This window comes from Penaeus vannamei, chromosome 12, assembly GCF_042767895.1.
Source record: "Penaeus vannamei isolate JL-2024 chromosome 12, ASM4276789v1, whole genome shotgun sequence".
In the NCBI taxonomy this organism is placed as follows: Eukaryota; Metazoa; Arthropoda; class Malacostraca; order Decapoda; family Penaeidae; genus Penaeus; species Penaeus vannamei.
Window position 1 is genome coordinate 252,727 of NC_091560.1, and position 12,379 is coordinate 265,105.

The 12,379-nt window shown below is 53.8% G+C and overlaps 1 protein-coding gene across 1 annotated transcript in view; it reads right to left on the minus strand.

The window, feature by feature from the left end:
- Positions 1-12,379, minus strand: part of LOC113812829 (plexin-B-like) — a gene marked incomplete at its 3' end in the record, with an annotated part of 515,634 nt that overhangs the window by 58,667 nt on the left and 444,588 nt on the right. Inside the window, 3 exon segments of the mRNA XM_070128405.1 lie at positions 2,432-3,079; positions 3,858-4,109; positions 4,111-4,254. Of these exon segments, the coding sequence (XP_069984506.1) occupies positions 2,432-3,079; positions 3,858-4,109; positions 4,111-4,254 (1,044 nt within the window).

The following is a 12,379-nucleotide window of genomic DNA, read 5'->3' on the forward strand; positions in this document are numbered from 1 at the left end:
GAGCTGGGTGAGTCGAGACGGAAAATCGGAGAACCTCGTCGGCGAGTCGAATCAAGAGAGTCGAGCCACAGACGACTCGGATACGCCCGGATATCACTGTTTATTGGCCCATCAAACTCCCGCCGCCCAGACTGGAAGGACATCTGAATACACTCGAAGACGGAGACATATCGGAGCCCTAAATCTCTCCATAAATCTCTACATAACAGATCCGAGAACTTGAATAAATTAAAGGAAATACATATAAATAGAAATATAAACACACAGAAGAAGAAGAAGAAGAAGAAGAGTAAGAGAAGAGAGGGGAGAGGGGAGAGGAGGGGAGAGGAGAGGAGAGGAGAGGAGAGGAGAGGAGAGGGAGAGGGAGAGGGAGGAGAGGGAGGAGAGGAGAGGAGAGAGAGAGGGAGGGAGGAGAGAGAGGAGGAGGAGGGGAGAGGGAGAGGGAGAGGGAGAGGGAGAGAGAGAGAGAGAGAGAGAGAGAGAGAGAGAGAGAGAGAGAGAGAGAGAGAGAAAGAGAAAGAGAAAGAGAAAGAGAAAGAATGAAAGAAAGAAAGAAAGAAAGAAAAAAGAGAGAGAGAAAGAAAGAAAGAAAGAGAGAAAGGAAGACAGAGAGAAAGAGAGAGAGAGGAGAGAGAAGAGAAGAGAGAGAGACAGAGGAAAAGAACAGGCCCAGAGCATTTCCATGACACTGTGCCACACCACGCCAAGCGGGTTCTGTCTCTCCCGCTTATACCAGACGTTCCTTTCGAGATTTATGGCGAATCTGCCGTAAGGAGGGAAGTGGGGGAGGGAGGGAGGGAGGGAAGTGGGGGAAAAGGAGGGAGGGAGGGAGGGAGGGAGGGAAGTGGGGGAGGGGAGGGAGGGAGGGAGGGAGAGAAGTGGGGGGAGGGAGGGAGGGGAAGAAGGAGGGAAGGAGGGAGGAGGGGAGGGAAGGAGGGAGGAAGTGGGGGAGGGAGGGAGGGAGGGGGAAGGAGGGGGAAGAGAGGGAGGGAGGGAGAGGGGAGAGGGAGGGGAGAGGAAGAGAGGGAAAGAGAGGGAGGGAAGGGAGGGAGGGAAGTGGGGGAGAGGAGGGGAGAAGGGAGGGAGGGGGGAGGGAGGGAGGAGGGGGAAAGGGAGAGAGAGGGAAGGAGGAGAGGAGGGAAGAGAGGGAGGGAAAGGAGAGAGTGGAGAAGGGAGGGAAAGAGGTATGGAAGGAGGTGTGGGAGAGAAAAAGGTATAGAAAGAGAAAGTGATAGAAAGAGGAAAACAGGGGATTAAAAAAAGAAAGAGCAAGCAAGGGATAAACAACATAAGGAGAGCAAGCAAGCGTAGATCTTAAGAGAGGGAGAAGGGGGGAAAACTCCCCATGCTTTCTTCTCTCTGTCGTATTAAACTTCAGAATTAAGTAATGGGGAGGAGGAGAGGAGGGGGAGGGGAAGAGGAGGGGGAGAGGGGAAGAGGAAGGGAGAGGAGGAGGGGGAAGAAGGGGAAAGGAAGGATAAGGAGGGGGAGAAGGGTAGAGGAGGGGGAGGGGAGGTGTAAGAAGGAGGGGTGGTAGAGGGGGAAGGGAGATAAAGGGGAGCTGAGGGACAGATTTGAAAACTTGAAACTTTCTCTCTTCTTTCTTATTTACGACTACGAGACGACTCCGCGCTCGACGACTGAGGGAGGGAGGGAGGGAGGGAGGGAAGGAGGGAGGGAGTCAGGAAAGGATGGAGGAACGAGGGAGGGAAGGATGGAGGAACGAGGGAGAGAGGAGGAGAGGAAGAGGAGATGAGGAATCAAAAGAAGTGGCATAATAAGAATAAAAATGCGAAAGAAATAAAATATACAAAAAAATAAAAGATTCTCCCTACCTTCTCCCCCCTCCCATACCTCCCCCCTCCCCTCTCCCCCCTTCCACGCCTCAAGATCTCCCCGCAAGGAAAGCCAAGACGCTCGCAAGAGGGAAGTGTGTACCGCGTTTAATTGCTCCCCTACGTTCCAAGAAAATTATAATTATGGTAAAAAAAAAAAAAAAAAGAAAAAAAATATATCAGTCTCCCCCTCGAGCGACGCCATAAAAAACGGCGGCCACGTCTTCGCGAGCGTCGTCGTCTTCGTCTTCTTCCCCTCCTTCATCAAAATTTCATCAGGTCCTTTTTTTGGTCTCGTCTTTACTCCTTCTTCTTCTTGTCCCTCTCTCTCCTCTTTCCGGGGAAGGGGAGCGCTCGACATCCAAGAGGACTGGCGAGGGAGAGAGGGACGACAAGCGAAGCGCCCGACGAGGATATCGTGACAGGAAAAGGAAGAAAACTCGAAGGGGCAAATACCCCGAAGGAGATCATTGTCCTAAAGCAAAGGGATTATTATCAAAACACATTCACAACGGAGGCGTGGCGTGGGCGTGGCTAGCCCCGCCCACGCCGCCCACGTCGCGTTTCGCAAGGGCCAAAGGGTGAGGGCTACTTACCACGTCAATCCTGGGCGTGGGGCACTGGGCCAGGCGGGCGTCGTTCGCGTCCACGCGCCCTCCGAACATCGTGGGTCTCGCCGCCACGCCCGCCGACGACGCCGCGGCCACGCCCGTGAGCGAGGGGCAGTGCGGCGCGTACCTGCAGGCGGCGCCGCACCAGGTGCAGCGGTAGCGCGGGTGGCGCGTGACGCAGAGCGAGCAGTCGTGGTGGCCGCGGTGGGCGCCCAGCACGCCGCACTTGTAGAGCGTGAGCGGGCGCGCGTCCACCACGTGGTCGCGGTTCCACACCAGCGTGACGCGGGCCTCGTACTCGCCCTCGCCAGACTCGTAGCGGTACACCGTGGGCTCGCACACCACGCGCTGCACGCGGCGGTGGTACTGGTGGCTGCTGGTGGCGGTCGTGGTCGGCGTGATGCTGCCGTCGTCCTCGTCCGCGGCGCCCATGACGCGCGCGCCCACCAGCATGGTGGCGCCCTCGATGCTCACCACGCACTGGAAGCCGAGCTGGCCCACGCGCGGCACCGGCAGGTTCTCCACCAGCAGCTGCAGCTCGCTCTTGGCGCCGTCGGCCGCCAGCAGCGGCGTCTGCTCCTGCCAGAAGCGCGGGCAGAAGCCGGAGCCGTGCGAGGCGAGCTGGGCGGGGTTCTGAGGTGGAAATCCAAAGCGGTTAAACGGGACGCCCTTCGGCACGTGGGTATCGCCAAATGTCATGTCAGTTTGAAGTAAAAACAAAAGGGAGATTAGTTAAGCCTACATCTACAGCAGTCTAGTCCAGCCACAACCAAGACAGAACGGAAGGCTCATACCCTCTACGGTGCATGCAACAGTCGCCCTTATGCGGTCACCACACATACCACACTCGCTCCACTCAAGGACCCGCTCACACTCGAGCCAAAATGAAACGAAATCGGTTGCTGAACGAAATGAAAGCAAGGCCTTCGTCAGATACAGCAAAGGAGAAGCTTCGAGAGAGCTTTCGCGGAAGCCGAAGGCAGCGCAGAGGAAGCAGAGAAGCGCAAGGGAGCCTCCTGGCGCCAGAGTCGGCCCCGGGATCGGCGCCAAGCCTAAGAGAGCCAAAGAGGTACAGGCGTTCCTCAGGAGAGCCTACAGGAAGCTGCGGCGGCGCCCCCGTCGGCGCGGCACCGCGAGTCCCGCGAGTGTTTGCGGAGATTGTAGAGTGAGAGAAAGACTTGAGAGAGAAGCTGTTTATTGCCGCGGAGAAGCTACGACTCGGGTGTTAAGTCTAAGTGTTAGTGCCTACGTGATGGCTGGTGGGAGGGCGCCCGGGCCGAGCGGCCGGCGGGCGGAGTGCGGAGGAGCTACGAGCTACGGCCAGCGGCGCAGCGTGGCGAAGGCGAGTGTTAGCGAATTAGAGGCGGCGAGAGAGCGCCCTTGGCCATGCACGTCACCCCGGCCCACACACCTCTCTCAGCAGCTGCAGGATGCTTACATTTTCCCCAGACACGACGTTACCGCTGCACGTGGACGCGTTGTGCGTGCACGTGTTCTCGTAGACGCACCAGTTGCAGGCCCAGTCGCTCCTGACGCAGCTGCCGCAGGTGTTGTGGCGGCTGCAGTCGTAGAAGGCGAAGTTGCGCGACACGAAGTCCTTGTTGGTCTCGCTGGAGCGCACGGCCAGCGGCACCAGCACGTGGTCGTGGTGCGGCGGGATGCGGTGGCGGCCGGAACGCGCGCGCGGGCGTCATGCAGGTCAGGCCCGTGGCCGTGACCAGGGCGTCCGCGGGCGGCGCCGACCCCCACACGCACTGGTACTTGGCGCCGGCGGGCAGCTCCGGCAGCGTGCGGATCGTCAGCTGCACCTGGAGGGGAAGAAATGGGTCGTGAGAAAGGGATTTCGTACATATATATATATATAAACAAACGCCAAACCGCCAAACGTAAATCTAAGGGAAACAAGCTGCCCAAACACCTCCTTTTCCTCTAAGCGTTTCCCTTCCGAGGCATTCCCCCCCTCCCCCCCTCCCCCCCCTTCCCAACTCAGGCCAACAACGGCCCTGCACGGAACGCACCTCCCCCCCCCTCCCTCCCTCTCCCTCCTCCTCCTGCATCTCCCAAGCCCCTCCCCCCCCCCCCAAGGGACCCCCGGCTTACTTCTTTACGCCTCATACAAGACCAATTTCCTGCTGTCTCCGTCCCGGGGGGCTACTCCAGGAGAGGGAGAAGGGAAGGGGGAGGGGGAGGGGGAGGGAGAGAGGGAAAGAGATACAGTGACAAGAGAGAGAAAAAAGAGAGAGAAAGGGGCAGAAAGAGAGAGAGAAAAAAAAGAAATTAAGAACGAGAAAGAAAAAAAAATGAAAAGAGAGTAAGAGGAAAATAAGATCCTATCGAAGCCGATCTGACGGATGAACGCCCACGCCCGCACGCCCACCACGCCCGCGCCCGCCCTTCGGAAAGCCCCGCCCGCACGCCCACCACGCCCGCGCCTGTCACCCGGTTCCGTGCCAGCCGCTTCGCCCGGATTTATGGCGGGGAAGTGAACCTCCTTAGGCTTAGGGAGAGGAGGAGGTGAGGAATGAAGGAGGAGGAGGAATGAAGGATGAGGGGGAGGGGGAGAAGGGGAAAGAGGAGGAGGGGGAGGTGAGGAATGAAGGAGGAGGGGAGGTGAGGAATGAAGGAGGAGGAGGAGGAAGGGAGGTGAGGAATGAAGGAGGGGAGGTGAGGAATGAAAGGGAGGAGGAGGAGGAGGGGGAAGTGAGGAATGGAAGGGAGGAGGGGAGGTGAGGAATGAAGGAGGAGGAGGGGAGGAGGGAATGAAGGAGGAGGAGGAGGAGGAAACGATGAAGAGGGAAAGAGGAGGAGAGACAAAGAAAAGGAGAGAATATAAAGATGAAGAAGAAGCAAAAAGAGGAAGATAAGAATGGCGAAGACGGAGGATAACAAGAAAAAAAAAATTAGCACTAGCAAAAAAAGAGAAGAAAAAGCAAGACCATAAACAGCAACGAGCCGGCAGACGCCCCCCCCTCCCCCCCTCCCCCCCGCCCCCCAAGCACGCCCCGCGCCGACACGCTTCGGTGGCCTTTAAATCACTCCTTATTCCTCCCCGAAGGAGCCTCCTCCGCTCGCGCCCCGGAAGAAGACCTTTCAATTACTTCGTTTCCTAAGTATCTCCCGCCCCCCCTCCCCCACCACCACCCCTTCCCCCGCCCTTACCTTCCTTCGCCATCCTATCTTCCTTCTTCCTTCTCCCTTCATTTATCCATCTCTCACCTTCCTTCCCTCCTGAGGATCTCCCTCCTTCCCCTCTCCCTCCCTCCCTTTCCCTCCTCCTCTCCTTCCTTCCCTACCCTATTCTCCCCTCTTGAGTATCTCCCTCCTTCCCCTCCCCTCTCCCTCCTCGTCTCCTTCCCTTCTCTCCTCCTCGTCTCCCTTCCCTCTCCTCCTCCTCTCCTCCTCGTCTCCTTCCCTTCCCTTCCCTTCCCCTCTCCCTCTCCCTCTCCTCGTCTCCTTCCCTTCTCCCTCTTCTCTCTACCTCGCGCATCTTCCAACAAGAAGCGACAGACACGACCTGAACGACCCGTCATGACCTGTAATGACCCGTTTCAGCAGCAGGGATAATGACACGACCTTCTCTTCCTATCCTTTCCCCTCTTTTTTCCTCCTCCTTCTTTCCCTCTCCCTCTTACTCTCCTTTCCTTTCATCTTCCTCCTCCTTCTTCCCCTTTTCCTCCTCCCCCTCTCTTCTCCTACCTCCGTCTCCCTCTCCACGAAGAAGGAAAAAATATCGGAAGCGAAGACGAATGGAAAGAAAGAAGACAAAAGGGAAGAATAGAAGAAGAAAATGAGATAGAGTGTAAAAAAGGAAAAAAAATAATCAGTTTCGGTGAAGGAGCCGAAGGAGGGGTAAGGTGGGAGGGGGGAGGGGGGAGGGGGTAGTCATCCGTGCAAGGTGTTGTTAAGGAGATTGGGTCGTCGAGCGAAAGAGGAGGGGGGGGGGGGGGGGGAAGAGCAAGCGGAACGGAGGGACGGAGGGAGGGAGAGAGAAGGAGGATGAACGGAGAGGGAGGAGGGCAGGAGGAAGGGAGGGAGAGAAGGAGGATGAGACGGAGAGAGGGGAGGAGAGGGAGGGAGGGGGAGGGAAGAAGAGGGAAGAGGCGTCCTCATCCCTTCGGTTCTTGGGGCAAATGAGGTGTTAAAATGCACGAGCCTGATGAATGGCGTGGAGGAGGGGGGGGGAGGAGGAGGAGAAGGGGGAAGGAGGGAAGGAAGGAGGAAGAAGGAGAGTAATGGGGGAGAGGAAAGAGGAAAGAGCCAACATAAGATAATGAGACCCAATGAGGTAAAAGCAAAGGGGAGGAGGGAGGTTCTTCCCCCCAACCTCCTCCTCTCCCCTCCACCTCAAGAAGGAAAAGATTTATTCCTTCATCTCCATAGATGAATCCTATCCCCCCCCCATTCCCCCTCCCCAACACCCCTTCCCCACTCCCCTACATCACCTCCACTTTTCCTGACCTCTCCCTTCCACCTCCCAACACCCCCCACCCCACTCATAACCCCCTTGTACCTCCTCCCCCATTCCTACCCCTTCCTACACCCCACCCCAATCCTAAACCCCCCCAACACCCCTCCCCCCATTCCTGACCCCCTCTACACCCCTAGACCTACCAATGAGTCACTTACGGCAATGTTCTCGAAGATTCCCTTCCCAGAACACATCTCGGGCCCTTGACTGATCTATATAAGGAAGATTCTCTCTCTCTCTCTCTCTCTCTCTCTCTCTCTCTCTCTCTCTCTCTCTCTCTCTCTCTCTCTCTCTCTCTCTCTCTCTCTCTCTCTGTTCACTTCCATCCATTGAACACCCGCGGGGAGTTCAGTCTTGCAGAACCAATGAACAAAATTGCATAAGCTCTTACCTCGTTCTATGTCTATTTCATTTAATTTGTTTATCTTCATTTTCCTTTTTTTATATCCCCTTGTGTGTCTATATTTCTAAATAAAAGCTATTCATCAACCTGTCTGCCTACCTGTCTGTCTGTCTGTCTGTCTGTGTCTATCTGTCTGTCTGTCTGTCTGTGTCTATCTGTCTGTCTGTCTGTGTCTATCTGTCTGTCTGTCTGTCCCTAATTTTGTTCTAAAGTTACTTTCTCCCATCGTTAATTTTCCTCAAAATTTCATGATGGGAAGAAGGATAATGTGAGAACTGAGAGAGAATAGAGAGAGAGGGAGAGTTAGAAGGAGACAAAAGGGAAATGAATGCAAAGGGAAAGTATACAACGGAGAGAGAGAAAGAGAAAGAGAGAGAGAGAGAGAGAGAGAGAGAGAGAGAGAGAGAGAGAGAGAGAGAGAGAGAGAGAGAGAGAGAGAGAGAGAGAGAGAGAGAGAGAGGGGAGAGAGAGAGAGAGAAAATAAAGAGAGGGAGAGGGAAAGAGAAATGGAGAGGGAGAATTTTTATAAACAAGAGAAACATCTGTTGTATAAATTACCAGCCTCACCTCCCCCTTCCCCCCTCCCCCCCCCCACCATCCCCCCATCACAATCCCTCAATGTTCTGAATCTCCAACTCTCCCTCATCTCCCTCACTACCCCCCCCCCTTCTCCCCCATACGAAAAAGAAAAAAAATAAAAATTGAGATGAAACTTCTTAAAAACAAAAATCTAATTGAAAATCGCGAAAGAGAAATACCATTAATCTCACGTAATACACCGTCATTTCCTTCATTAAGAAAACGCGCTAAAGATTAAACGAAGAAAAAAAAAAGAATAAAAAAAAAAGAAGGGGGGGGGGGTAAAAAGGCCTATTACGATTAAGGGAAATTCTTCAAAAAAGAAAAAAAAAACGAAAACTTATAATAAAACAAAAACGAAAAACGAAAGAAAAATATCCTTTTCCCCCTCTTTTCTCCCCTCGTTCACTCTCTTCCACCCTCCCCTCCCTTCCCTCCCTGTCCCCTCCCTCCCTTCCCTTCCCTCCCTCTCCCTCCCCCAACCGCCTGTCTTGCTCGTGAAATATTCAAAGACGATGAATCCCAAATTTCTTCACTTTTCCGATTAGATTGATTAGCTGCGGCGGCGGTGGGGGGTTGGGAGGGGGGGGGGCGAAGAAGAGATGGGGGGGGGAGGGAGGTATGGCCTGTCGGATGGAGGTAGAAGTAGGAGGGAGGGAAGGGGAAGGAGGACGAGGAGGGGAAGGTAGGACCCGTCGGAGTGACTAGGAAGCGGAGGGGAAGGGAGGAGGAGGAGGAGGGGGGTATGTAGGAATGAGAGGATGAAGTTGTGGGGAGGGTAAGGTGGTGGGGGAGGAGGAGGGGAGGAGGGGGCGGGGGAAGGAAGTGAGGCGGAACCCAGAGAGAGAAAAAGCGATCTCCGCCCTTCTAATGCCGTGATCCGAAGTTCGTCTTTCAATTCATTTTCTTTGCGCACGGTGTGTAGGTAAGAGAAAGAAAGCGAATGAAAGAGGGGAAAGAGAGTGAGGATGAGGATGGGAGGGTGGGAAAGAGAGAGAATAAAAGAAAGAGAGAGAGAGAGAGAGAGAGAGAGAGAGAGAGAGAGAGAGAGAGAGAGAGAGAGAGAGAGAGAGAGAGAGAGAGACAGAGAGAGAGAGAGAGAGAAAGAGAGAGAGAGAGAGAGAGAGAAAGAGAAAGAGAGAGCTAGAAAGAGAAGAGACAAAAACACAAAAACAGAGAGAAAAAAAAGACAAAGAAAAAGACAAAAAAAAAAAAGAGAAAGCAACAACCCACAAAACAAAAAACGAAGAAAAAAAGAGAAAAGAGAGAGAGCTCAAGCGGAGGACGACACCCCCCCACCCCCCGCCCACCCCCCGAAGCGTGAAAGAGCGGTAACATATGCAAGAAAACACTTTGGTCGGAGTGATTGAAGGAGGGGAAGAAGATCGGCGGAGGGGGCGAGGGGAAGGGAGAGGGGAGAAGGGGAAAAGGTGAGGGAAGATGAGAAGAGGAGAAGGGCAGAGGAGATTGAGAAAGGGAGAGGGGAGAGGAGAAAGAGAGAAGAGAAGAGAGGGGAGGAGAAAAGGAGAAAGGGAAAGAAAAGGGAGAAGGAGAGGGAAAGAACCGGTAATAAGAAGGGTCCCGAAAAAGAAAAGAAAAAAAACATGGGAAGAAGAAGAAGAAGAAGAAGAAGGAAAAAAAAAAAAAAACACACAAGCTAGAGAAGACTATCGAGAAGAAGGGAAGAGAAGAATCGCGATAAAGGGGGGAAAGGGAGGAAAGGGAGAGAGGACGAGATCCCCCAATCCATCAGCGCGTCAGGCACGGGTCTCTTCCGCGCCTTCTCTTCGCCCGCGTTCACTTCGCCGGCTCCCTCTCCTCCTTCGGTCCCCGACGCGCTTGCATCCTCCTCCTTCTCCTCCTTCTTCCCTTCTTCCCCTCTTCTTCCTCCTCCTTCCCTTCTTCCTCCTTTCCCTCTTCCTCCTCCACCTTCTTCCCTTCTTCCTCCTCCTCCTTCCCCTCTTCTTCCTCCTCCTCCTCCTCCTTCCTCTCTTCCTCCTCCTTCCCCTCTTCCTCCTCCTTCCCCTATTCCTCCTGTTTTTTTTTTCTTTTTCGTTTTTCCCCTTTTCGTCTTTTCTTTCTCCTCCTCCTCCTATTTCTTTATTGATATTATTTTTCAGTATTCCTTCTCCTCATCTCCGTTGCCATTCCTCTTCTCTTTTTACCTCCTCCTCATCCTCTTTCTACCTCATCCTCTCACTAACTCCTCGTCCGCCTTCTCCTCCTCCTCTTCTCTTTCCTCCTCCTTCTCCTCCTCTTCTCTCTCCTTCTCCCTTCTTCTTCTCCTCTCTCATCCTCTTCTCGTTTCACAGCCCTCTCGCAGCGTCTTTAAGAACTTTCCGATGCGCATCATCCCAAGAATACTTAAGGTCCCGAACTCCTTGGCTATTATCTTAAGTCTTGATCCCTCTCCCTCCCTCTCCCTCCCTCTCCCTCCCCCTACTCTCCTCCTCCTTCTCCTTCCTTCCACTCTCCTTCTCCTTCTCCTCCTCTCTCTTCTCTTGTCCTCCTCTCTTCCACCCCGCCCCCTCCTCTTCTCTTTTCTTCTCCTCCTCTTCTCCCTTTCTCCTTCTCCTCCTCCTCCTCCCCATCCTCCTTCTCCGTCTCCTCCTCCTCCTCCTCCCTCTCCCACCCCCGCCCCCCCCTCGTTTCACCCGCTCTCGCAGCGTCTCTTAAGAACTTTCCGATGCGCATCATCCCAAGAATACTTAAGGTCCCGAACTCCTTGGCTATTATCTTAAGTCTTGATCCCTCTCCCTCCCCGGCTACTCTCTCTTCTCCCTCCCCCCAATCTCCGTCTCCTTCTCCCTCCCCTCTCCCTCCCCTCCTTCCACTCTCCCTCTCCCTCCCCCCCACTCTACTTCTCCTTCACCCCCGCTCTCTCTCCCTCTCCCCTCATCCCTCTCCCTCTCCCTCTCCCTCCCTTCCACTCCTTCTCCTTCTCCTTCTCCCCCGCTCTCTCTCTCTTGTTCCTTCCCTCTCCCTCTCCCTCCCTCCCTCCCACTCTCCTTCTCTCCTGCTCTCTCTCTCTCTCTTGTTCTTTCTTTCTTGAGGGTGATCTATCTCCTTATCAATTTCTCTAGTGTTCTTCTTATCATCCTTTTAGTGTTTCTATATTCTATTCTCCCTCTCCCTCCTTTCCTCCTTTCTCGTTCTCTTCCCACATCCCGATTTTCTCCTCCTCCTCCTCCTCCTCTCTTTCTCTCTCTCTTCCTCCCTCTCTCTCTCTCTCTCTCTCTCTCTCTCTCTCTCTCTCTCCCTCTCTCTCCCTCTCCCTCTCTCTCTCTCTCCTCTCTCTCCCCTCTCTCCATCTCCTCCTTCCAAGTTCTCTTCCCTCTTATTCCGTTCCCCTTACCTAGTCTCTCCCCCCTTCCCTCCCTCCCCGTCTTCCTCATTCACTCCTCTCTTCCTAAATTCCTCAGGAGGGAATGCGAAATCAGACGGCGCACATCTTCCGCTTCCTATAAAATATAACGATAATGGCTAAATCCAGATTGTGTATTGGTATGCAAATCACTGGTTCATATCGTTTATTCTCTCTCTCTCTCTCTCTCTCTCTCTCTCTCTCTCTCTCTCTCTCTCTCTCTCTCTCTCTCTTCCTCTCTCTCTCTCTCTCTCTCTTCCTTTCAGTCCTCTCTCTGTCACTCTTTCTTTCTTTCTTCCTTCCGTTCTTTCTTTCTTTCTTTCTCTCTTCTTCTCTTTTTCTATCACTTTCTCTTTCTTTCTTTCCCTTCCTTCTCTCTCCCAGAGAGGGAGGGAGGCAGAAAGCAAGGAAGGAAAGAAAGAAAGGAAGAAAGAAATGAAGAAAGAGAGAGAGAAAGGGAGCAGAAAACAAGCAAGAAAAATAGGGGAAGAAGGAATGGAAGGGGAATAAAAGAAGGGAAAAGAGGGAAAGAGGGAAAGAGGGAGGGAGGGAGAGAGGGAGTGAATCTATCTCATCCCCCGAGACTTCAGTCTTCTGGCACGTTCCTCCAGACTGATCTTGATTAAAATTCATTAAGATTGTTTCCAAGGCTCCGTTTACAAGGTGCGATGCCGGGAGGAAGACAGGGGAGGTAAAGTGAGTGAGTGAGTGAGTGAGTGAGTGAGTGAGTGAGTGAGTGAGTGAGTGAGTGAGTGAGTGAGTGAGTGAGTGAGTGAGAGAGAGGGGGGGGTAGAGTGAGTGACTGATTGGGAGGGAGGGAGGGAGGGAGGGAGGAAGACAGGGGAGGTAGAGTGAGTGAGTGAGTGAGTGAATGAATGAGACACACACACACACACAGAGAGAGAGAGAGAGAGAGAGAGAGAGAGAGAGAGAGAGAGAGAGAGAGAGAGAGAGAGAGAGAGAGAGAGAGAGCGCAGCCTATGAGGTAAAGGGCATGCTAATTTTCCAGCATAAATGTGCTACAATAAATCAGACGAGAGGGGGGGAGGGAGTTGGGGTGGGGGTCATGGGGGGGGGGGGAGGGGGAGAAACCAGGTGTGACGAGAAGATGTGTTCCAT